The sequence below is a fragment of the Vipera ursinii genome, assembly GCF_947247035.1.
Source record: "Vipera ursinii genome assembly, chromosome: 1".
NCBI lineage: Eukaryota > Metazoa > Chordata > Lepidosauria > Squamata > Viperidae > Vipera > Vipera ursinii.
The window spans coordinates 118,757,071-118,782,880 of record NC_139512.1 but is presented as its reverse complement, the minus strand read 5'-3'; the positions used below and the strand labels follow the sequence as shown (position 1 = coordinate 118,782,880).

General features: G+C 39.9%; 1 protein-coding gene across 4 annotated transcripts; it reads right to left on the bottom strand.

Annotated features, from left to right (window-relative positions):
* Window positions 1-944: 944 nt before the first annotated feature.
* On the bottom strand, window positions 945-25,238 carry FNBP4 (formin binding protein 4). Of its 4 annotated transcripts, none has more exons than XM_083349381.1 (17): window positions 25,018-25,238; window positions 22,615-22,707; window positions 20,098-20,234; window positions 19,668-19,851; window positions 18,399-18,546; window positions 18,160-18,310; window positions 16,113-16,454; window positions 12,834-13,032; window positions 11,580-11,704; window positions 10,407-10,511; window positions 9,904-10,037; window positions 8,764-8,939; window positions 5,378-5,691; window positions 4,140-4,275; window positions 3,768-4,039; window positions 2,486-2,643; window positions 945-2,142 (listed from the first exon to the last, which is right to left on the bottom strand). In XM_083349381.1, exons 1-17 carry the CDS (start codon window positions 25,139-25,141, stop codon window positions 2,052-2,054), a joined length of 2,889 nt encoding a protein of 962 aa, XP_083205507.1. In that variant the 5' UTR covers window positions 25,142-25,238; the 3' UTR covers window positions 945-2,051. The 4 variants fall into 4 exon arrangements, with proteins under 4 accessions (XP_083205507.1, XP_083205508.1, XP_083205506.1 ...); XM_083349382.1 differs by having other exon boundaries at window positions 4,134-4,275; window positions 8,791-8,939; XM_083349380.1 differs by having other exon boundaries at window positions 4,134-4,275; window positions 25,018-25,237.
* Window positions 25,239-25,810: the final 572 nt, after the last annotated feature.

Sequence of the window (25,810 nt, the reverse complement as noted above, 5' to 3'; positions counted from 1 at the left end):
GCGCCAGGATCAGCGCTGAGCTCCAGCTGGAGCCTAGTGCTGATCCTGGCGCTTCCGCTGAGAACCTGACAGCCCTGCAGCTCCAGCCATCTCTCGCTCAAGCTTGTGCAGTGCTGCCATCGGTTCAGCTCATTACCCTCCCCCGCTACTTTTCTAGTATGGTCGCATGCCACCTGCCAGGTGCCAATGTACCATAGGTGGTCCCCGTACCACTGGTTGAAAAGCCCTGCACTAGATGCTGGGGGAAATGAAAGAAAAAGGAAGAGGATAATCAACAGGAAGGTGAATGGACTCACAGTGAATGTATCATTGAAAGAACTACCGGGCCAGATTAGAAACAGATGCTCATGGGGAATAATATTTCCATGGAGTGACTAAGCATCGACGCTGATTTGATAGCACATAATCGTAATAATATAAATCCTTTATACCTTTAAAATGAAATATAAAATGCCAATGATTATTTATCGTAATAATTCAGCAGGCTATTAAGATCTCTTTTTTCTTAGTGGTGAGGAACAGTCAATTAGGGGGTCAAAGTATACCTCTAGAAAATTCTTCTGGATTCAATAATTTCATATTCATCACGCCAGATAATTTTAGAGACACAGTCCATACAAACAGCACATTTTATACATTTTTTCTGAATCCCAACAAACCACAAAAGTAAAAAGAACCTGGCTCATGGTTATTTTAAATTTCACAAATCAGGGAAGTTATTTCTTGCAACTTTTGATTAAAACACTTAGATCTTCAATTGTGCTATTTCAGATCTGTAGATAAGTGAAAGATCTGCCATTGATGCAGATGAATATACTATCCATTGTTGTCTTGACGTACGCATATTTGCAGAAAGGTAATTTTGCAGAGTTTTCATATCAGGTATACAGTTGCTAGGTAACTATCATTTTTATTGACAATGGACTCAAGCTAGCATGAAACAGTTCTGAAGTATAAAAAGAGATTTTATTAACTTGTATATACAAATTTACATAGCCATAAACTGGAGAAATAGAAATGGCATTCAACCATAAACCGTCTTTTCTTTCATTTTACAGAAAATCATTATTACTTGATTTAGATTTTTAAAAAGCAAATGGAGAGTTAACTCATTCATAGGTTGAATAAATATTCAGCCTGACTTTAAACACAGACTTTCTGTTGGAATTCAGTGACATGGGCTTAAGAATTAAATACTGAGAAATTAATTTCCCCCCACTCCTCTAGCAGATATCTATCAACTGGCAACCAATTAGATAGGGCTTAAACACAGATTAGCATACAAATGCAAGTCTTTATGAGGAGGTGCTGTATTGGGACTGATCCAGGACTGTGGAGGCCACTCAGCTATTGCCTGGCCAGCAACAGAATTGCAAGTCACCAGCTTTTTATACAAATGAGTCACTTGGCTCCTTCCTTCTGAATACCCACCCATAAAAACATGGGAGCCCCCTTCAATTCAAAAAGTGCTCAATATGGCAGCTACATACAATGTATTTGCCATCTTGTTTTAGCCACATCAAGGAAACTAGTAGGATGTTAAGAGCAGCAAAAATAGAAAGGGAAGATTATTTTTAATACAATTAAGGGAATTGCCTAGGGCAGAAAAACAAATATTTTTGCCATATTTAAAGTGTTGACAAAACCAGGAATGAAACAAGGGAATTCAAATCCTGAAATGTTTGATCTGAGAAGACTATACATTTTTCAAAAAATGCAAGTGGCAAGTTACAGCTAGACACATTACAGTACCTGAAAAAGCAAATGTGGAGTAAGAAATGGAACCAGCCAAAGTGCATCAATCATTGTTATGTGCTCCACCAGGGAACTGGACAGAATAGTGTGTCAGCTGTCTGAAATGGGAGCTGCTTAACATAGAATTATCAAGCCTAACCATCATTTCACAGGCCTATTTGCCAAAGTATATCTCCAAAAGATTCCCCAGTCCAAAAAAATTCTCAGGTAATTGAACTGAAATAAGTATCTTCAAAGTTACAACAGACCCAACAGTAAAAGGTTCTGAACTGTACATGAATGTTTTAAAAAAAAGCTTATGTGTTTGAAGTGTTTTTCCGCCTCTTGAGTCGAGCTCTCCAGTCTTCAGGTAAAGCCTCAAAATTGGCATTCCTTTCTGCCATACCACTGTAAAAAAGAATAGAAGGAAACATTACAAGTAAAAAAAAGGAAAAACCTCACAATGTAAGATCTAAAAGCGGGAAAACATTTTTCTAAGTGCGCACCAATTTATGAAAAAAACATATCCTAAATAATGAACATTTTTAATTTATAGTACATATTAAATTTTTGGTTACATAACACAGTATGCTGAAAAGCAATTTAAACACAAAATCATCCTCCATTTTTGTTGATAATACCACATGAAATAAGAGATGCTGCCCCCAAATTAGGAAAAATTGATCTGAATGAAAATATTTTAGGGTGCATGCAGTTGAGTGGCAGATGTATCACGCAAACTTCTACATACCTGATTAATTGCTGCTGTTTCCATTCTTCTATTCGCTTCTGTGACATCACTTCCCGATCTTCATCACTAGAGCTGGAGTTTTCCTCCTCATCCAATTCCCGTTGAATGCTCTGCCACTTTTTTACCAGAGATGGCATCTTCGTCTTATTTTTTTTCCTCTGTAACAAAATATTCACAAACATCAAAACTATTTATTTCCCCTTAGATGTTGCCGAACTCTAATCTTCTTTGGAAAGTTTGTATCATTGAAATACTTAAAACTGAAGAGATTCTGCGCATCTCTGGCTTTTAAGAAAAAAAAATCAGGCATTGATTTCTCATCTAGAAATAAATTGTAGCCCGTATAATGCTTTCAGGATAGGTGCGTATTGTGTTTCTTTGAATTTTCCCAGAACAGGGATATGTTGAAATGAAATGATGAGAGACCGCCCTTTCTTGTCACTTTCAAATGATCTCCAGAATAGTCCAATGATCCAGAGGAATACTATGGTCGATAAGATCAAAAGCCATTGAGAGATCAAAGAGAACTCCCTCTGTCATCGATAGGACAACCAAGATCATCTCTATTCTGTGTCCTAATCTGAAGCCAGTTTGGACTGGAACTAGATAATTTGCTTCCTCAAGTATAATGGGGAGCTATCTGCCACCTCAGGCTGACCACTGGCCACAGGCTTATGCCCAAGAGAGCCAATGACAGTCTCTTCTGAGAAGCCTGATGATGCCCCCTATAAACAAAAAGTCATCTTGCCTTACTTTATCTTATGTTCATGAATAAGGTATCTTTAATAACTTTCTGGCTAAAGGTTACATGCCATGATGGACAAGGGTCAAAAAGAAAAGTGGTGGAACACTGTAAATATTGGACAACATAGCCTGTCTACCTCTGATATAAAAAATAAAAACTGATCCAATCAAAATATACATGAGATTATCCAATACCCAGCTAATTAATTCTACATTGCTGATTCACACACATAAAAAAGTAAAATGTGTTTTGTTTCAAACCCCAAACATATTACGAGTTCAGAAATTCTGGGCACCAAGCTAATCTCTCCAAGCTGACTGAGATTAGGCCACCAGGATGTTAGCTCTCATGCCCAAGACCCTAATTTCTCAGTACATTTCTATAAACCAATATCCTAAAATAAGTTACCTCTATGAAATGCTACCTAATGAACAAGTAATAAGAACAGCTAAATAAAATAACACGCATTTCCATTTACATGCAACTCGTTCCATTTTGGTACATTTAATGATAGAAAGTTCAAACTTACGCACTCACCTTGCTACCTCTTCTAATTTTTTTGGATTTCTCCAGAGATAATGACTTTGGAACTTGTGGAGGTGGTGACTCAGGAGGAGGAGGAGGAGGAGGAGGAGGAGGCGGTGGCGGCAGATGTTCTGCAGTGGCAGGTGGAGCTCCTTGCGAAGAAAGTGGCTGTGCTATGCTGGCAGGAAGTCCCCCTGCGGCATTGCAGTCTGAATAGCCTATGAGAGCTGGCTGTGGTACTCCAAGGTAACTTGATTGTAAAGTCACCCCGTGGGCTTGTTGGCCTGAATACACAATTTAGCATAAAGAATGAGAAATGTCCAAACATCTCCCCCAGAGTTATAATAACCAAAGCAGCACACGAGGAATGAAACTTACTTCCACCTATTACTGACTGGCCATAAAGCACCGGACAACTTCCAATAGTTGCTGCTCGCTGCACCAGTCCAGCATTCATTTCGGAAGCTTTCCTTTTTAAAGGTTTAGCGGACGTTGTGGATATACTGGCCTCAGAGTTGGTCTGGAAGAAGACAGAAGGAAGTGAGTTTGAGGCTTGTGAATCCTACAAACCTTTAACAAGCAATTACCATCATTCATGTACAGTTTAATACAATTGTGAAAAGTAGCTACTGCTCTCTGCAACAATAGATACATCACCATGTGACACTTTCAACTACTACTACAAACAGAAGAGTCCAGCTCTCTTTTGAAAAAGCACCTTTGAGACAAACATGACGCAGATGACTGAGAATCTCCACAGACAAACAGAGATGTTTGTATTATGACTGGATTACTGTACTGTTGTCTAAGGATTATCCTTGAGGTTGGGGTAAAAGCAGTAGCCAGAAAAAAATGGCAAAGCTCGATTGCTAATGGTAGTTTACCCATTTTTGAAGGCATTGTAACTGCTGCTAATTTGCTACTGTGCTAAGTTCAAGATACTTATATTAACATAAAAAAGCATCATGAGTTAATACTTGGGATATTTTATGGAACAGCTGTTCCATACCTGTTTTGTACGTGCCTATCAATTAACGTCTAATGGGAATATCCCTTGAGAGTTATGTGTACCAGTGATTTGTTACCGAGACCGTTTTCTTATTTATGCTCTTTACAGCAGTGTTTTAACTGTTTTACTTATTTTATATATGGAGGGAACAAATTTTTGTCACTCTTATTAAGGCATTTAAATTGTTTTAACTTTTTGTAAATTAATTTTAAACACAACCTACTCTAGGGGGAGGCTATAAACAAATAAATAAATGTATCTAATCAATACAAAATTTAAATTAGAGTCTATCTCCTTATACACAAATGATGCTCCTCCTAAAGCCCTGAATGCCATGAACCCAAGGATTTCCTTCAACTTTCATATTTTTAGAAAAAAAATATTTTTTCACAACAAGCTATATACCAATTCAAAATTCTTGCATAATGCAGCAACGTTTACATAATTCATTTTGCATACATCTGGACAGCTGATGAAAATTGTGTTTACTTCTTGATATGGCTTTGGGAAGACCATGCATTACGAACGACAAGAGGTCAAATTGGTTTCACAATGGAGAACCTTGTCTGCAGTAACACAGATATAATTCATACGCCAAGAATTATTAATTCACCTGGCTGTTGGCAACAGCTGGTCGAAGGAGAGGTTTTAGAACAGCATCTTCCTCTGTTCCTGGTGCTGGTGGCTCTTCATCTCCCTCATCTTCCATTTCTACTTCCTGTATTTCTCCATCTTCTCCAGGAGGTGGGGGAGGGGGTGGTGGGGGTGGTGGTGATTCTGGAGGGGGTGGCGGGGGTGGGGGCATTTCTAAGGGTAAAGGGGGTTGCAGAACTGGGACAGACGGCTGAAGAACAGTCCAAAATGGACTGAGAGGCACCAGAGAAGTAGCTCCAGCTTGACTAGAAAGAGATTCTTTAGAAACAGTACCTGAAAGAAAAAAGTTATATAAAAGTTTTAACTTGGACATTTTATTGCTTTGTTCTATCATTTGACGGGGCTTCTTTTGCCAAAGGCAAACCTATTTCTTTTTCTTTAATTATTTTTTAAAGAAAGAAGAGAAAATGGGAAAAAAATAGATGATCCTGAGGTAAAATATTGATGAGTGGACAAACAAGTTACTGAAGTTGTCTAGTTCAGGGGTCCCCAACCCCCGGTCTGTGGACCAGTACCGGGCTGCAGCATGCCAGCAACTGCAAGCAGCACACAAAAACACGCACCCTCCAGTCCACAGAAAAACCTCTCTCCATGGAACCACCCTTGGCGCCCAAAAGGTTGGGGACCTCTGATCTAGTTAATGCAGTTAATATATCATTGATGAAAAATTAACCAGAAAGACAAAATACATTACCGTAAGCTATTTTTGAGAAGAAAAATAATTTTTAAGACCATTTGAATCTCTGCCAGTTTCCACTATTTTGTTACTCAAAGATATCATAAAAAAGGGGGAAATGACCAAAAACATCATGTTTAATTTCTAACCTTTGTTGTATTCTGACTGACATACTCATCTTACAACAGTTCACTGAATGATTGTTACAATGGCAGTGAAGAGACCTATGACCATTTTTCACACTTACGACCACTGCCAAATCCTGATGCTCATGTGGTCAAAATTCAGACATTTGGCAACTGACTCATATTTATTGTTGATGTATTCTATTGTACTGATTATAAATCTGTTGTCCTTTTTATTCCTATTCAGAATATAACTTATTTGACAATATGTATATTATCTCAAACACACTCACTAGAATTGTAAAAAGCTATAATCTATAGTCAACAGATTAGATTGTATTATTGTGGTTTTTCCATGTCATTCTCTTCTTTGTAATTCCAAGTAATGTACAGTATGTTACTTCCCATATTTGTGGCATCACTTTTTAAAATTTCCAACAATTCCTCTGAGTTCTTCATAATATTAAGCTATTGGCCCATCTGGATCTAGTTTTTCCCCATGTTATGCCACCTCAAGTTACTTATAAGGTAATAAAGGTGGAATAAAACTGAAATAAACAATAAATTGCCTCTTTTATTTCTTGGATAGTTATAGGCTTACTTAGTATTTGCCTATGTTGCCCATTAAATTTCTTAAGGACAGAGTTTTCAGTATATTTATTCATAGCGTACTTCATCAATGTTAGCTGTTAAATATGGTCCCTTGGAAAAAAGCTGCCAATTCTTCTATAATTTCTGATTATGTCTGCAACAATTTAACCTTTCTTTTTTGTTGATCTTTTTTATAATCTGAGACAAATTTCCCTGATTTATTCACGCTTGAATTTTTTTAAATGTTCTTTTGTAGTTCTCTCATTTCCAATAAACTTGTTACTGCAATTCTTTCATTAGTTGTTCTTTTGGATTATGTGTTATGCAGTTCTATCCAGATGTTCTAATTCTCTTATTTTGAATTCTAATTGTTCTATATGTTGTTCTTTTTGGTTTAGTTGCTAATTCATGCTTGCTTATGCCCCAAATGATAGCATCAGAGATTCCTGGTATTCTGTTTATTTTGAAGAAAATTTTCAATTCCTTCTTGCATAGAACCAGTTTGGTCTAGTTAGTAGTTAAGCAGCAGGCTAGAAAGCAGGAGACTGTGAGTTCAAGTCCCGCCTTAGCCATGAGAGCCAGTTGGTTGACTTTGGACCAATCAATCAATCCCTCACAGGGTTGTTGCTGTGGGTAATAAAGGAGGAGGAAGTGTTTTGGATATGTTATCCACTTTATCCGTAAAAATAATAAAGGCGGGATACAAGTAAAACAAAAATAAAAAAAATTCTGTAGGATCTTGTGGAATAGCAATCTGTCATTCATCTTCCACTTGAAGGAATGTTTTTTTTTCCTCTCCAGAATGCAGTATTATTAGAACTGGATTGTGATCTGCATATGGTTCGAGTCCCACCAGGCTCAAGGTTGACTCAGCCTTCCATCCTTCCGAGGTAGGTAAAATGAGGACCCAGATTGTTGGGGGCAATTAAGCTGACTTTGTAATAATGCCGCTTGGGGTGTGTGTGAAAGCCCTAATAAGCAGGCATATACATAGAATGAAGGCTATTGCTAAGCTTGTAAGCCGCCCTGAGTCTTCGGAGAAGGGCGGGATATAAATGGGATTAAAATAAAAAAAATAAAAAATAAAAATATATCATTGCAAGAATCTGTACTACTAGAACTTTGGGGACCAAACACATATCCATTCTGGAATACAACTGATTTCTTGTTTAGCAGTAGAAAGTATGATGTATCTCTCCTGGAGTTTACAGACTCCTATCAATGCCAATTCATCCATATATTGGAATACCTTTTCTGAAAGCTTTTCACCTTTCCTCTCTTGAAATGATTTGTCTAAATTTAAATCTAACACTCCAGGTATATTTCCAGGGATAAATATTTCACCTTGTTCCACCTCTATTGACACTTGGAAAAAAATCTTTTAAAAATTGTTCCTTTATTTTTATTTGGAGTATAGATAGAGCCATATAGGAAGCTATGTTTCCTTCTTTCTGTAGTTTCAGAATGAAAATCTTTCCTACTTTAGTCTTTAAACTCTTCCAATTGTCAGACTGGTAACCTGATATGCAGTAAATGGCTATTTCATTTTTCTTGGGTTTTCTAGCGACTATATTCTTGTCCAGTTTCCTTTGCTTTAACATATGAGCAACTTCTATTTTTATGTGAGTTTCTTGCCGAACAATGAGAAAGCAATTGTTCCACCTCCAATATTAATAAGCATCCAGATAACCAGTCCCCAAACTCTAAAATTAAACTGAAAAAATTCCAAGATGGATACATAGCATGAACTGCATACAATGATGAAAAAGAGTATCCTACTTTACATATACAAAGGAATATTACTGACAATGCACTCACATTTCAGTTTAGCATTCAGTGTACGAATTAGACATACTTCTCCTTAAGCAACTGTTCTTTTGTGTTAAATATGGTTGGTCCCCTCTCTAAAAATGTTCCCTTAGTTTTCTTTCAGCAGAACCTTTAGGCCTGTACCTGTAGCATTATCAGTAGATTCCTCACCAGACTCAATTTTCTCCTTCAATGCTTGTTTGGGAAGAGCTTCTGCTTTATTCTCTAGGATTTGTCCTTCCTCCTCCTCCTCCCCATCTGGGAACTCCCACTGGGATTCGCCTGAGTGCTCGTTAACATAGAAATAGCGTCTATGATCCCTAAATCACAAGAAAGAAAACAAAGCTTTACTCTCTTCACCCCCCACACTGACACAATAATGTGGTCCTATCCTGCGACAGTGGAGTGCTCTCACAGGAAGAACCTCTTATAATAAGGACTGCTGTTCACAAAGGCAACAAACAGCTTTGAGGAAGAATTGGCAAGGTGAGCTTGCTCCAAACTGTTTGCCTGCTGGCTCTGTGATCACAGCCCTGACCCCCTGCTCCAAGAGTAGGGGGTTAGCGAAACAACTCGCTTGCGGTTGATATGAAATTAAAGGCTGTATGAGGAAATAGACTTTAAGGTAGCCTCAGGATTCATTTCCTTCCAGAATAGCAAAAGAGAAACAGCCCAATTTATGAAAGATGGCTGCTCCCATGGACTGCTGCAGTCACATGTATGATACTCTTGGTGTCAGACATAGTGAATTGCTACTGAGAGGGAGAGGATCTGGGAGCTGAAAAACAAAAGAGCAAAGATTTCAAATAAACAAAAATAATCAAGAAAGCCAAAAATAAGAAGAAATAGTTTGGTCTGACCTGCTGGCAGGAGATAGTTATCTTGTTCTTCGTTGAGATCCTCAGGCAGTGAGCTTTCCATAAGGACACAGACGTTACTTGGGAGCGTAGTTCCTGAGATCCTGCAATGTGCACAGAGCTCTCGCATGCGCGACCCCCCAAGCCCGCCCTCCTTAGCGCATTTACACTCGAGAGTAAACACCAGCTCTGTCCAATCACGGAATCAAATCCATTTCAACACACTTAACATAGACTTTATATTTCTCCAATTTTTGTGGCTGGCTCAAAATCTGTATGTGCCAGAGGCTCTTTGCCCGCTCAGCACCGCTAAGTGCAGCTGCTCTCAGTCTCCAGACAGATGACGGCAGGTCGGTAGGTGGTGATGATCACAAATCATGTCTGAGATGTCAAAGGTCAAAGGTGAAAAGGGGAGAAGAGTGCGTACCTGTCCCAGTGGCAGGACCAGCCTTTAGGGGCGGCGTTTATTTCATACTGTTTTAGCTGTTCAGCTGCATCTTGTAATTTGCGTTTGAGGTAATTTCCTTGGAGAGCACCTTCCCGCCAATCTGCAATACGAGTCTGTCAGAGAGAGATAAAAGACACAGAACAATGAAAAGTTTGCAGACAACCGGCCACGTATATGCCACATTCTGCTGAACTCTAGAATTTTGTACAGTGCTAAGCTCTTAGAAGAGGAAGCAGCAGTAAAGATAAAGCTTGTAATTAATTATAAAGATTACATAACAGCCATTATGTCCGCAAATAAAATACTGTCTTAAATAAAGCCAACAGCTGGCGGGGGAGGAAGGGACAAGGGAAGAGAAATAGAGACTGCTATTCATGCCATGGGACTTGAACTTCCTAAATTCTTGTTACACCACAATCCTTCATGTATAAGGTTTCCTACATTCCATTGTTTCTTTTTAATAAAAGGTAAACCCTGGTTACCTCAGTCTGCAACAGTAGCATGTGGAAGTTAGAGATCGACTGTCTACTGATGCCCAAGAACTCCAGCTTGCTTATCAACATATTGGCCAGCTCTCCAATCTGAAACTGCCAAAAGTAAAGCAAGCAAGAGGTCAAGTTTTGCTTTGTTAGTCATAACATAAAAGACTATTGCAATGCTGACTCTGAACTGTACAAAGATCCATGATCTGAACAGTAAATCTCAGCTGAAAAAAATTGGGACTAATGAGGACCAGAGTTGAGCCAATCAATTTTAGCCAAATATAAAAAAGGTATTGTCCTGAATTTTATTGCCCATGTACTTTTATTTTATCCTGATGGGATAATTTAAGATCTTATCTAATTTTAAATATATATAAATCAGTAATTATTATGTCCAATGCAGATTTTTTTCACCTACTTTGCACAAAAATGCTGTTATTTCATTATTCAGTACTAACAGTCACAGAAGCTGCAAAGCTTAAATTAGAGGATAACAAGTCTGTATCTTTCCCATTACTAATCAACACTTCCTGTTATTAATAAGACTGCCTACTTCTTGTTAGAACTTTCATTACCTTCACATATCAAATGCCATGTTTTTAAAAATTGCTGTAACTTTTTTGAATGTACCACGGCATATGTCTAGAAGTATTACTAAAAGCACAGTTAAAAAAATTAAAACTTAAAAGATTCAGAGGTATTCTGTGATAAGATAACCTCCTAGACTAAATTAAGTACCAACAATGATTTAAGGACAACTTCACTTGCACACACAAAAAGACAAGAGGTTAAAAGAAAGGCCAATCCGTATCACAGGTGACAAACTCGATCACGTCACATGATATATCGTGACATATCGCGATGTTTTTTTTCGCTTTTGCGGAGCTGGGGTGGGCGTGGCCTGCATGTGATGCATCCGGCCTGCGGGCCACCAGTTTGACACCCCTGGTCTTTATGCTACATCACTACAAATACTCAGATAGGGTTATTTATTTATTCTGTGCTTAAATTTGAGATTGTAAATGATCATACTTGTATAATTTCAGGTCATATCGCTGTTCTTAATGCTATGAAAATGAATGATCATTGTGTGCCAGGAAAACAAGACTTGCAAATAGTATACCTAAATACATGATTCTCTCTTGTCTAAAAAGCCTATTTTAACTTACACACCTTTAAGTCCTGCTCTTCATCTTCTACTTTGAAAACCCCTTGTGTTTTCACTTTGTCTTGAAGTTCTTCCATGTCTGGCCCATGGCCCAAGTTGTCATCAGCGGTTTCTGGTTCTTCCTTCACAGCTGAAGAGAAAACAAGAAGAATGGCTTTATATCTTACTCTCTACTCTCATTTTCCACAGTCACAGAACATAAGGATTACAGAACCAAAGAATATAAATGACTTCTTTGTAATTTAAATCCATTCTTCCTTGTCCTATCTTCTGAAACGACTAAATCCTGGCTCATAAACAACCCTTTTAAAAACAACTGCAACATTTAGTTTCCCTGAAGTTTGTTGTCTTCTGCTTATTATTCCAGCCTATCAAAATCTTGATTGTATTCTCCCAGGTGGCTGTTATTCCCTCAACCTTGTCTGAAAATGTGATGGTTGCATATTTAACCCTTCTATGTTATTTATAAAAATGCTGAAAAGCACAGGACCTAGAACGGAGCCCTGAAGTATGCTACTGGATATTTCTCTTCAGCTTGATACATGGTCATGGGATATTATTTTTTTAACCATCTGTATATCCAACTAAAACTAGCATGGTCCAACCCATATTTTGTTATTTTCTCTACTAAAATCTCTTGGGAGACTGTGTCAAATGTTTTGCTGAAGTCAAGGCTCTGTCTATTGAATTCCATGGTCAACTAACTTGTTGGGAAAAGAAAATTAATACCAAAGCTAGCTCTTGCCAAGCAATGCATGTTTTAATAAATGTTTACCCAACTGAATATTTCAGTAATTTGTCTCAAAGAGTTTGCGTGGTACAAATTTCAAGATGATATGTAAATAACTAGGTGTCCCCCACCCCTTTTTTAAATATATGTACAAAATCTGCCTTTCTCTACTCTTCTGGAACTTTGTTATCCTGTTCCCCATGATTCCTCAAAGATCTCTCACACACACATAAAATAACATCTGCAAGTTCCTTTGAGTTTATTAGCTGTCTGACTCTGTTTAGGCCCCTTTAAACAGATTTCCTTGGGAAAAAGAGTAGGAGTTGAGAGGTTCTGCCATTTCTCTGCTAGATATTCCTCTATCTTTTGGGAGGGTTCTTGCTGTGTTATCCTTCCCCAAGTTTTCCCTCTGCCCATTTTAAGACTTCCCCAACTTCCCTTGAAACATTTTTCTTTTACAATAAATTGGCACAGGAGACAGGAAGACACAAACAACTAAGGTTAACCAAAGAACTGAAAAGAATCTTACTAGTTTCTCCAGGCTCAGGACTATCTTGGCCTGTCTTGCTAGACCCTCGGCTTGTAGATTCAGGACTAGCAACTCCAAACAGCTTCCATTTCCCTTGCTTTGGTAGCAACCGCCGTGTTAAATCTGATGGACTTGCATCAGAAAGTGGACTGGAGCCTGAAACACTCCCATCGCCTTCTTCCAAAGCTCGTAATTCTGCCTATAAAAATTAAACATTATTTCAGTATTGGAGAATTCGTATCTGCCTTCAACAATGAAAGACTGTATGTGTAGAACACTCTATTATATAATCATTTCCCCCATTGCTTTTAAGAGCTTTTGCTCTAAGCCTCACTACTTTTTGTATCAACTGCTGTCTGATTGCCCATATCTACTCATTCGTAAATTATTTCCCCTGCCCCAAAGATAGAAAATTTGATCAGCGCAAAATATATTTTTTTCAACCAGGAATCTGATTTTCTATACACGAGAAAATATAAAAAATGTCAAGCTGGAGTTTAAAACAACTAACCACCATGGACAGTAACTCTGTAATAATGAAGTATAGAAATTCTCAGTAGATTGAAGGAAGCACATTATACATATACAGCCTCCACAAAAATACGTATCATCTCTGATTTGGAGATACAGGAATTTGCTTCCAGTGTAACTCTGCAACATTAGCCAAAATTGCTTTGGAAGCCATGCTGACCTTAATGAAACTTTACTGCCTAGCACGTACCAAGATAATTATCAAGCTGATAATCGATAAAAGAAGGAACACCACATAACAGAAAATATGTAATTTTTTTACACAAAAAAGGCTCTCAAATTGTTATATAACAAATTCTAAAATAAAGTACATATATGTAATAATATATAAATAATAATTCTGAATAGCAAAAATATAAAATTTAATCAATAATAGTTTAAAGAAATCAATCACAACTGAACACACCAAAATTCTTTCTTCTTACTCATGAACTGTTATTTCGAAATCTTTATTTTTAATTTATTTAATATATGAACATGTTTTCTGTGCACCAATATTTTTTTCTTTCAAACATGGATGGACTATACAGTTTTGTCTCTTGTTGCTTGATATAATACAACCAACTACCAAAAGCAGAGGTGGCCTCTCTCTTGGTGGAAATCTGCAAACAGATTTTATAGCACTGGATTTTCTACACCAATGACATCGGCTGGATAAGATGTAAGCTTTCTCTAACTTATGGCTCTATATATTACATTATTATAGTACATTATCTATTTACAGGGTTTATATAGGTAGCTCCAATCTGCAGATATTTAATTCCCAAATTGGTAAGACATATAATAAATTAAAATAGCAACTAAAAACATTTGGAATCAACTATTGCATATAAATCATTAACAGTAACAAAGAATCCCAATCTCATGAGCAAGAGGTACCGTAATTATAATAGACCAGCTTTTTTGGCTTCATGGAAATATACAATTTTTACTCTTTTCTAAAAGCCAAGAGGAAGAGGTCGATCACAAAGGGTGAGTAGGTGGGTTGGTGTTTATACAAAGCTTTAACAGTGTGAAAAAAGTCGTAGGATTATTATACATTAAGAATGAAGTACGTTTGAACAAGGCTTTAACAAGACGATACAAAACAGTTCACAATCAACCCTATGCGTTTACTGTACAATAATTACATGACACATGGGTTTAAAAAAGTTCTTGACATCTTATTGCCAAGGACCTGTATCTTAAAAGATAGAATTGATAAGTTTTCTCCTAGAAGCCAAATTTAATACATTTATTTTAGATGCCAAAGAACACAACAGCAAGTTAACCCAAAAAGGGATCTCCCTTTTTTAAATAATGGGAAGATATTATAGCTTTTACTTCAATGCAGTATCTGCAAGTACATCCTTTTCCTCTTAACTAATACAACAGACATGTCAAACACAAGGCCCGGGGGCCGGATCCGGCCCGCGAAGTGGTTTCATGTGGCCCGCAAACCCATCCTGGAAACAGTGAGGGAACGGCCCCCACTGCCTTGGCTCTGGCCCAGGCCGGCTGGGAGCCAAAGTACAATTTCGTGGTGGCCATCTATGCTGAAACACATTCAGTCTTAGCTCCACAAGGCCATCTGGAAACAGCAAGGGACCAGCCCCTGCTGCGTTGGCCCCACCCTCTGGGTGTGTGCTGGGGAGGTATCACCCTTTGTGAGGAATGAAGAAATGCACCATTGCCTGGAAGTGGCCAGCACATGGCCCTGCCTACTTCGGGCAGGCCAGGGGCTGGGCAGCATTACGCTTCTCTTCAGATTCATGCCACCCGGCTCAGCCTCTCAGCACTGTGAGGAAAACACCCCGCTGCCTGCCAAAACTGGGGAGGTTGGGGGCCGGGCTGCATTGTGCAGGTAACATCGACTCATGCTGTTCATGGCATCCCCTCCCCCAGAGCCCATCAAGCCGGATATGTGAAGTAGGCGAGGGCCATGTGCTGGCCATTTCCAGGCAATGGTGTATTTCTTCATTCCTCACAAAGGATGACACTTCCCCAACTGTGTTTCTTGTCTGTTTTTCTTCCTCCCTCATCTCAAATATTTTCCCACCACTCGGAAGGAAGGAAGGAAGGAAGGAAGGAAGGAAGGAAGGAAGGAAGGAAGGAAGGAAGGAAGGAGGGAGAGGGAGGGTCTGAGGGAAGTTCTGCCTTAGTCCTTCCCTGCTGCCCTTTCACCATCCCCTTGCCCCCTCCTCCTGGCCTATCCTGGGTGGGTCTCCCATCCTATTGCTAGGGAAGCTTTGGATACAAAGCCAGGTCTCTTCACATGGAGAGGGACCTCATACCCATCATGGGCAACCTGGCTAAGGAGAGCAAGCACAGCAGCAGCAGCCTTGAGGAGGTAAGTGCAGCTGGGCACCCCTTGGGGGAAGTGGGGCTGGGCTTAGGGCTTGGCTGGGCATTTGACCTGTGGACCACCGTCTAGCCCCCCTCCCCCGCATGGCCCGAGAGGAACAGTGAGGCTCCTCCAGTGGACCATGCCTTGGCACTTGCCCCAGTGCCATCTCCTTCTGCCAGAGACCCTCAGAACTGTACCACTCCTGCCCAGACCCCCATAGGTACCCTTGACACGAATGATGTAGAGCTGGCCATGCCCACCCAGTAGGCCACAAGCACTCCAGACATGCCCACCCAGTAGGCCGCGCCCACCCTGGCCCCCTGAGGGAAACTGCAATGCTGATGCGGCCCTCAATGAAATTGAGTTTGACACCCCTGAGCTACAACTTTGACAAAATAATTCCTACCTAATACATAACCTACCTTCTTCCTCTCCAATACCATTTCCAGTTCCAGAGTGTCCTGCTCTTCTTCTTCCTCTGCACTTTCTCCCGATTGCACCACGCTACACAGGTCTTCCTGAGAGGGGTCTTCCCCAATATCATGAACACCTTCCAGCTGCTGATCAGAAATGGCTGTTGCTTGTTCTGCTGTTGCATCTTCTTCCATCAATGGCTCCACCTCCTCTTTACATATAACCTTCCGCCTCCAACGCTCCTCTTCCTCCTTCACTACCTCAGGAAGCAAAGGAGCCAGCAGAGATGCAGCCACTCCCTTTTTCTCTTCTTCACTGTTTGATAGTGCCTGGATGCCTTCGTTCACTTCCTGTGAAGTGAATGAGATTTTTCCATCAAAAGGTTAACTTCTTCAACCATGCCAGAGGAAGCATTCAAATCACATTCTAAGAACTACTAGAATACTGACAGGAATGAGCCAATCAAGTGCTTCAAAGATTATAAACTACACTCTGCTCTCGAGACTCTCCACTCACTTTGGACAGTGAGATGGGAGGCATGTAAATTTAATAAATACATATATAGCCTTTCTGAATCTCTATATTGTGTTGTGTTCTTTTTCCCATATTCATTCAAAGCCTGCAAAGGTACAGCCAGTAGATTAACAATGCACAAACCCCCAAAATAACAGCTCAGCATGTCTTCTTTCCTAGGCCTGCTGAAACTTTTAAAATAAAAGTATTTATTTTATTTAGATGTTTAACCCACCTTTGTTTTTACAAATAACTCAAGGCAGCAAATATACATGTTCGTTCCTCCTCCTAGCCACCATCCTGTGAAATGAGTTGTGCTGAAAATTGGGTTGAGAGACTGATCAAGGTTAGCCAGCTGGTTTTCATGCCTAATGTGGGATTAGAATTCACCACATCCTGGTTTCTAGGCCAGCCCCTTAATCACCAGACCAAATTGGCTCTCAAGCTGGCATGTGGGAGACTAGACTAGAAATTTTAAAATGCAAAGCACTATTCTGAATTATGAAGTCCTTGTTGTATTTATATACAAACATTTCTCAAAATCTGGACTGTGATTCTTATGGGTATGTGTGTCTGAAAATAGACAGGCTTGTCAGAGGATCTTTCCAAAGACGTTTATTCAGTTTAATTAAAAAAAATGTATGTAGAATGCAAAGCAACCTAAGAATCCAAGGGCCACCATCAATTCCTTTCAAATGTTTTAATATATCAAGTTAATGTTTTAAAAACTTATTTCCAAGGGGAAATCATCATGCCTGGAGGACATGAGACTTTTATACAATGTCCTGAACATCTGACTTGGTGCTTCCTCTGCAGAAGGAAATACAGTGGAGGAGGAAGGGCCCTAACGAAGGAGGAAGGGTGAAATGAGGAATGGGGAAAAAATATTTACAAACAGCAAGCTGGAAGATAAACAGCAGATGGACTGTTTCAGTAGGTCTGCATTGGAAAGTGCCAAAACCAACTTGCAGCCTGCCAATCTTTTGCACACTGCAACATTTAAAGAACAGTTTAAAAAATAAAATCTTCTTTTCCCCTGGCCTATTTTAAAGACTGAAAGTGGCTGCTTCAAAATTAAAACCAGATTTCAGAAATGAGGCAAAAGTAAGCAGCTCAGCCCTCCTGTTAAAAAGAAGATGGGGGAGGATTCCCAAATTATTTTTTTATGGTTGTAACATCCTATCAGAGTTTCGTGGATATACTCAGGCATACTATTATTTAAAGTGTTATACTCATCTATTGTTTAACTCTTATCCCAATGCAATCATGTCTGTTTGGGGGGGGGGCTGTTTCACAGAAATTCATGTTACCATTTTAGGGTCATAGCACCACAGAGTTTGAGAACACTAATACATAACATTTAGCTATAAACTCTTAGCAACCTAATTTATATAAGCTGGTTTTCCACAATATCAAGTACTCCAAAATGGAAACTACCCATTCTTGATCTGGAAAAAAAAATTCCAGAGGTATATACAGTCCTGAGGAAAGAATGATTAAAACAGTCATGGAAATGTTTCATTCAAATTGATACTGACTGACCTTTCTCAGTTCACGTTTTGAAGGAATTGTCCTACGTCCAATACTACCAGCAGCAGGAACAGCAATGGTGCTACTAGTACCACCTCCACCTTTCCCCTGAGAACTGATATCTGCAGCCACATGGTAGCTTTCATCAGCCTCTGTTACAGAACTAGCAAAAGAACAGTTTTAGTTAAGGTATGTTTAAAAAAACCAAAATCCAATTTAACTTCTGAAATTATTCTCTTCTTTAATTTTACCTGTGTTGGTAATGCTGGAGATTCTGGACTTGTGTTGCAAGGTACTGAGGTAGTTCCCAAGTAACTTCATTTGTTTGAATGTTCCAGTAATAATAGCAGCCTGTGTTTTCATCCCAAACTTCCTGCCAGTCTCCCATTTCTACTTCCACTAAGGGAAAAACCAAATCCCCCAAATATTAATAAGCAACTTTCCCCTTTTTTATTAATCAGCAAATATAGACTATGTTATTGAGCATCTTCACATTTTTCCATACACATACATTAGAGAGGGACAGCAACTGCATTTGCTCCCTATCTCCCCCTCTTAAATAAATCTCAAATTCTTAACCAAGACAAAATTTATAAATTGCTTTTAATAATCTTTCAATTCCAAAGCACAATCTAGTAAAACTCTTTGTATTCAGCTTTGCATAAAAAACTGAAGTATACTTAGTTAAACAGACAAAGCAGTTCAATCAGTCTTTATATACTAGCAGATTTTATCTGAATAATCTTTGACTTGGATGAAGACATGCATTGACTAATAATCCAGAAGGGAGAAACAAAATCCAAAACAATAAATTAGAAAAATAGATTGGAAATTGAATAAAGAAAAATACAAAGTTCTTCTTTTAGGAAAAATAAAGCAAAGTAACAAGCAAAGGATGGAGGGGGGGATATTAGGTTTGGCAATAGTAGATGTGAAAATGATCTTGAAATTATAATTGATCACAAACTGAATATGAAGGTTAACCCAGCTGCTAAAAATGCAGATGCAATGTTAGGCTAGTCATGCCAGCCACATGACCATGGAGACGTTCTTGGACAAACGCTGGCTCTTTGGCTTTGAAACGGAGATGAAAACGACTAGCACGCACGTGCGGGGGAACCTTTACCTTTATAGAATTATAGTTACCAAGTCGTGGAAAGTAAATTAATTTGATCCCATCTCAAGTACTTGGTCCAGAACTGAGCACTACACTTTTAAAGGATTCTGACAAATTGATGAAGAGCAATGTTTATTAGGGGGATTGGTAACTAAATCTTACAAGGCAAGGTAGAGAGACTTGAATATATTATGTTCTTAGAAAAAGTGACTTGAGTTGACAGGAGCTTGAGAGTATTCTTCAAGTAACAGATGCAAAGATTACTTTATAATCCAAGAGTTCAGTATACAGATTAATAGCCTTAAATCATAGGGAAGTTCTGTAAGCAGGCAGATAGAACGAATGGCCTAAGTGACGCTCCCAATACGATCATCTATGAATAAACTAGCTACAATGAGCTCACCTCCTGCCAATGAGCACTGAGTGTCATATTGCCATGCAGCTACTTGGTCTGTTCCATTTGCAGTTACCAAAACCTGACTGGTAGCAGATTCCTTGGGTTCTGGCCGGGGAGGAGTTGGTGGTGGAGCTGTAGTTGGCACAGTGGCTTCATGAGGTTGGGAAGGAGCAGTAATTGCGTCTATCTCCTTGAAAAAGTAGAAGAGGACATTTTTAAAGAACATATATTTAATGTCAATCTAGAAGAGAAAATGTACAATCATTATATGAAATGTTCGAACTTCACCAGGGCAGCTCTTAAAAACATTATCCCTCCGATGCTTTCTCTCTTTTCTTGTCTGTTGTAAAGTACTACTGTGATTTTTTTGGGGGGATGTTCTACACTAGTTCAAGGACTAAGTCAATTAATGACCCAAAATAACATTCCTACTAACCGCTAGAAAATTAGCCAGAGTACTATCGATGTCTGCTGAATTATTTCCATTTGCATCTGCAGATTGTGCTGCTTTCTCGGTAATCTCGCTGTCTTCTTCATCACTGTCTGCATATGTACCAAGCAAACACAAGCCACCTAAAAGAAAAAGTCAACATTATCATATGTAGCATTCCATGACAGCAACCCATTATAATTATCCAAATGGAAAATTCGGTGTCTGAATTTGTTACAAGCCCTTAGATTAAGCCAAATGACTTATTACATACAGCACCCCAGCACCATAACTCATTTACAAAATGCCTAAAATAGACTTACCAGTTCTTACTACTATAGCAAATAATTTTTCTACCAATCCTAAAGATATTTTGAATTTTTAAGCATGAATCACACTAGGCCAGGTGTGGACTATAGCCCCAATTTTGTAGTCCTGGAAATTTTTCCAAACTGCATCGTAAAAACTTAGCTGAAAATCCACAGCATGAGTTTTTTGTACGTTTAAGCAAAAAAGTGAAAATGACCTTTTAAATCCTTGACTCCAAAAAAGGATAAAACAAGTTTAACCCTGATGCAAAATTAATACTAACTTGCCAACCATGCTTTTTAAAAAGAAACCCTCTTCCTCTTATAAAAAGAAGAAAAAATGGCAATTACAGTTTCTCTGCAAAATAATGGGTCCATACTCATTCAGCCATGATTTCTTAACCTTGGTTAATTGTAAAAATGTAAGCACATCTAAGCCAAAACCATGGTTTTACAAATAACAGTGGAGCTTACCCAACATGCTAAACTAAAACAATACAAATTACATTATGACTTTAAATGCCAGTGTAGTACAGTTGTTAATATTCATGCAGGAGTGGGGAGATCACTCTCAGCCATGGAAACTTACTAGGTAACTTGAGGCAATCATTCTCACTCAGCACAAATTACCTTAAAAGGAAATTGTTGTGAAAGTAAAATGAAAGGAGATCCCTATGTAAAAACCACATTGACTCCTGGAGAAAAGATGATATATAAATCTAACACATAAATAAAATAAAGTGTAGAGAGTAAAGCTTCTTATGGCTTGACTTATGGTTGTCCTCGTGTCAAACAGTGAAAATGCAATCTTTTCACCTAAGTCATGAAATCTGTTACAACAGCAAAGTCAAATATTAGAATATGATTGGGGAACGCCAAGAACCACATCAGGAAATCAGATTCTTGAACTAATGCCACTAATACAAATTTAGCTCCGTGCAAAGAAAAAAATATACGTTGATGGTTTGAACTGGATTTCAAACACTGTTGCTATCACCAAAATAATATTGATATTTGTTATAAAATTGTGTGCAATAAATTTTGGGAACTTTCTCAAGTGTTATAAAAAAAATTTTTTATTGCTAGTTGACATACTGTAGGTGCTTCTCATGGGTTTTATCTTTGCTTTTCTTTTATGCTATTTCTTTTGATTTAGATTTACGTGTTATATTTTTCTTTATTGCTGTACACTATCACAAATCCTTTGGAATTAGGAAAAAATATAAATTTTGTAAAAAAATATGTATTTGACAAATTATACTGTGAACATTAATATTGTTCTGGTTTCAAAAATCTGATGGAAGACTTACATCTTTTAAAAATGGTTACTATATAATAAAAACATTACAAAGAATCTTTTTTCTTGTTTATTTAAAAGGCACATAATTCTTCATTTTAATCAATTCAGAAAAATAACTCCAGTATTTAATCTGTAAAAATCCTGTATCCAACTTGCTTTATAAAAATCAGTTTAACAAGTTTACAGTTTGGGTTGATAGCAACGAGACTGCTGGGATTGTTGTCATTAAGCAATGCAGTCGTAAAGTGCAATGCCACAGGACCACATTGCTTAGTGATTGCAGTCCCATGTACTGTCATGACCCCAGGGCCACATGGGTTAAGTGAGAAGAGGCAGGAGTCTTAGACAAGGATGGGGGGGGAGTTGCTGTGGGCGCATGGAATGTGAGGAGCCTGGTGAAAGCTCTGGATGTGCTGGTGAGGGCCATGGGCGGGTGCTGAGGAGCACAGGCAGATAAGCAAGGGCTGCAGGCAGGCATTGGGGAGCTTGAGAGGGCCAGTAAGGGAGCTCCATAATGGACTCCTCTGGAGAAAAATCAATGGGAACAATTTGTGACCTTTTCTGCCAGCTTCCCCATCGAGTTTTCTTCTGGGAAACTGGCAGGGGAAAGTTGCACATGGCAATCACTACTTGATGCAATATTGTAATCACGAGCCATTCATCACAATCATCTGACTGTGGAGATATTGCAAAGACTGCAATTTTGCAGACCTGTTGTTAGTCCCACTCATTCATAATTTTCTATGGTTGCTGAATGAATGGTCGTAGATCGGGGACTACCTGTATGGTTCTAATGGATATATGTAAGAGGAAAGGTTAAATAAGTAACATTTAAAAAATTGTTGTATGCAAACAGCATGATCCTTGTAACTTAGCTTTAGGCACTATTACAAATGAAACTTAGAAATATTGTACCTGTTGGTTTGATGGGTACAGGACCAACCGGCATGTTAACTTGAGGAGGGTTTGGGGCTATTTTGGGGACCTCTTCGGTTACTTCACATTCATCTGGAAAAAGTAAACATAAACACTTCAAGAGAATATACTCACTATAAAAAATAATAAAAACATGCATTGGTGGTGTCAGGAAAGGAAACAGGCTTTCTGCCTAGCTCTCTCAAGAAAAGTAACAAAGGCATAAGAAGCAAAGGAACTGATTATTAGCAATATAGTAGTAGTTTTAATCATTCAGTCATGTCCTACTCTTGGCAACTATAGGCAACCACTCTCCATGCTATCCTGTCAATCATAGCTTCTTTCGGTTGTTGGATGTTCATTTTTGTATCTTTCTCTCACATACACACACCTTGTTCTAGACTCTGAAACTCTTCAGAATTGTATGAGAGGTAGCATTGGGCACTGCAGAAATAAAGAAGAACCATTAAAAAATTATCCCATTGCTTCCTTCACACATTTTTCAAATATATCTTAGTTCTCTCCATCAATGGAAACAAATGTTTTGCTTTGTGAAAAGTCCACTTCAAATCCAACCGATTTCCTTCAATGATTTTGCAACTGCAAAAATCACAGGAAGAGCAACTTATCTAGATTTAATTTCTTTAAATTTCAAAACAGCTACTACTTTAACTGCTCAACTATTTCAGTCGGCTTTGTTCAGCTACAAATGTTAATAAAAATGCACACACCTAGTAATAATGTATTTTAAACTCTGGCTAGAGATCATATCTATTGTGCACGAGAATATATACTTTTCACATTCAGCATCCAGTCATGAGATTCCCTCAAGGATGACAGTCAATCACTGTCCTTTTTGTTAAAAGATAAAACTGACTTTAACCATTATTTCCAACACTGAAACTTATGGTTTTAATGACTGATTTTTCTTTTATCATTTTTTTTAAATGCTTGGTCCTGGTTGACTGAAACTGCCTGTCAACCAATCCACTTATATAGCGTTTCATATGATTTTAGCACAGTATCTTGGAGTCTCTCTCCCCTCCCCCATCTTTAATTATGAGGTGCTTCAGAAATTCCCTCAGAACCAAAAGTGCAAGGTACGAAAAGCAAGTTAGAATTCCCACCCTCGGCGTTTAAATAACGTCCCAAAACATATTTGAGGAAGGAAACCACCATCAATGAAGAGAAGGGTGAGGGGTGACATGATAGCAGTGTTCCAATATCTCAGGGGCTGCCACAAAGAAGAGGGAGCCAGGCTGTTCTCCAGAGCACCCGAGAGCAGGACAAGAAGCAACGGATGGAAACTAGTCAAGGAGAGAAGCAACCTAGAACTAAGGAGAAACTTCCTGACAGTTAGAACAACTAACCAGTGGAACAACCTGCCTCCAGAAGCTGTGAATGCTCCAACACTGGAAGTTTTTAAGAAGAGACTGGCCAGCCACTTGTCTGAAATGATATAGGGCAGGGGTCTTCAAACTTGGCCCTTTTATGGCTTGTGGACTTCAACTCCCAGAATTCTTCAGCAAGTAAGCTTGTAAGCCGCCCTGAGTCTTCGGAGAAGGGCGGGATATAAATGGAATTAAAATAAATAAATAAATAAAGTGTGCTTGGCTGAGGAATTCTGGGAGTTGAAGTCCACAAATCATAAAAGGGCCAAGTTTGAAGACCCTTGATATAGGGTTTCCTGCCTGAGCAGGGGGTTGGACTAGATGACCTCCAAGGTCCCTTCCAACTTCTTCTTCTTCTTCTTCTTCTTCTTCTTCTTCTTCTTCTTCTTCTTCTTCTTCTTCTTCTTCTTCTTCTTCTTCTTCTCCTTATCATCATCATCATCATCATCATCATCTGCCTCTCCATCATTATTTGCACAGGAGTAATTCTGGTCCAGTATCACCCGCAAGATCATCCACCATCTCCAAGCGCATGTTATTTCCACATCATTCCCCCCACCCCCACCTCCCCAACGCCCGGGAGAGGATGGACTAGTGGGGTCCTTGTCTTGTTCAAAAGTTTGGCAGCCTTACTGGAAAGCCGGGAAGAAGTTCCCTAAGGACATTCCCCCCCCCCGGCAAAGCCAGCCCCATCGCCGGCCGCTAAGCTAAGGAAGGCGGAAAACCCGAGTTTGGGCTGGCCAAAGAGCGACCGAGGCGCCCATTGTCGTCGTCGTCTGAAGAGCAGGCGTTGTTAGCACGCGGCAAAAAGGCAGGAGGCGGCTCTGCGCTCAGAACCAGCCCGAAGGGAAGCGGAGAGGAAGGACCAGGGCAGGCGGGGGAAGCCTTAACCCGCAAGCCCTTTCGTCAGGGGCGGCCGGGGCAATTGCCACCCCCCCGCCCCCCGCCCGCCACCCCAAGCCTGTAGGCCGCACCGGGCGGTGACAGCCGAGGATTCCGCCGACGCCCTCACCCGCTTCTGACGCCGAGTCCCCGTCCCCCGGCGCCGCTTCTTCCCGTCCCCCACGAGGCCCCGGCGGAGAGAGTTGCAGGATCGGACGGCGGCCCGCCGGCGCCGCCCGCGATTTTTTCCCCATCGGGAAGCAGCGGAGCGCGCCACTCTCGACGACAGAGCAGAGGCCCGAGAAGGGCGAAGCGAGCGCAGGCTGCGGCCTACCAGTGGAGGCGGGGCGGCGGCGGGGCGCAAGGAGAGTCGGGATGAGGAGGCGGAGCTTGCGCCGGGCGCCGGAGAGGGCTGGGTGCGCTTCGAGGCCTTGCGTGGCGAGAGGCGGAGGGGTCCGGTTACGGCTCCGCTCCGCTCGCGTTCTCCGCCGCTCCACCCGTGCGCGCGTGGTGCGTGCGATTGAACGCTTCCCCGTCCCGTCTTCCAAGTTTTGAGTGGAAATCTCCCACGTAAACAAAAGGGAGACGGTAACGCAGGACTGCGTAGGGCGATTCATTGCATAAGTTATTGTCCTCCATCTTGTCCCCTCGATAGCCTTACCCATAGGGGGAAAAGCAGACGTGTGCGATTGGCCTAAACCAGGGGCCTTCAAACTTGGCCCTTTTATGACTTGTGGACTTCAACTCCCAGAATTGCTCAGCCAGCGTGCCTGACTGAGGAATTCTGGGAGTTGAAGTCCACAAGTCATAAAAGGACCAAGTTTGAAGACCCCTGGCCTAAACCCAGGGGTAGAGAAGCTTGACTCTTTCATGACTCGTGGACTTCAACTCCCAGAATTCCTGAGCCAGCTATGCTGGCTCAG

Coding starts and splice junctions, on each gene's coding strand:
- FNBP4 (XM_083349380.1), bottom strand. CDS start 25,141: ATGGGGAAAAAATCGCGGGCGGCGCCGGCGGGCCGCCGTCCGATCCTG. Junction 18,547..19,667: donor TCAGTGCTCATTGGCAGGAG/GTGAGCTCATTG, acceptor TTTTTCCCTTAG/TGGAAGTAGAAATGGGAGAC. Junction 8,940..9,903: donor TGGTCCTGCCACTGGGACAG/GTACGCACTCTT, acceptor CTTGTGATTTAG/GGATCATAGACGCTATTTCT.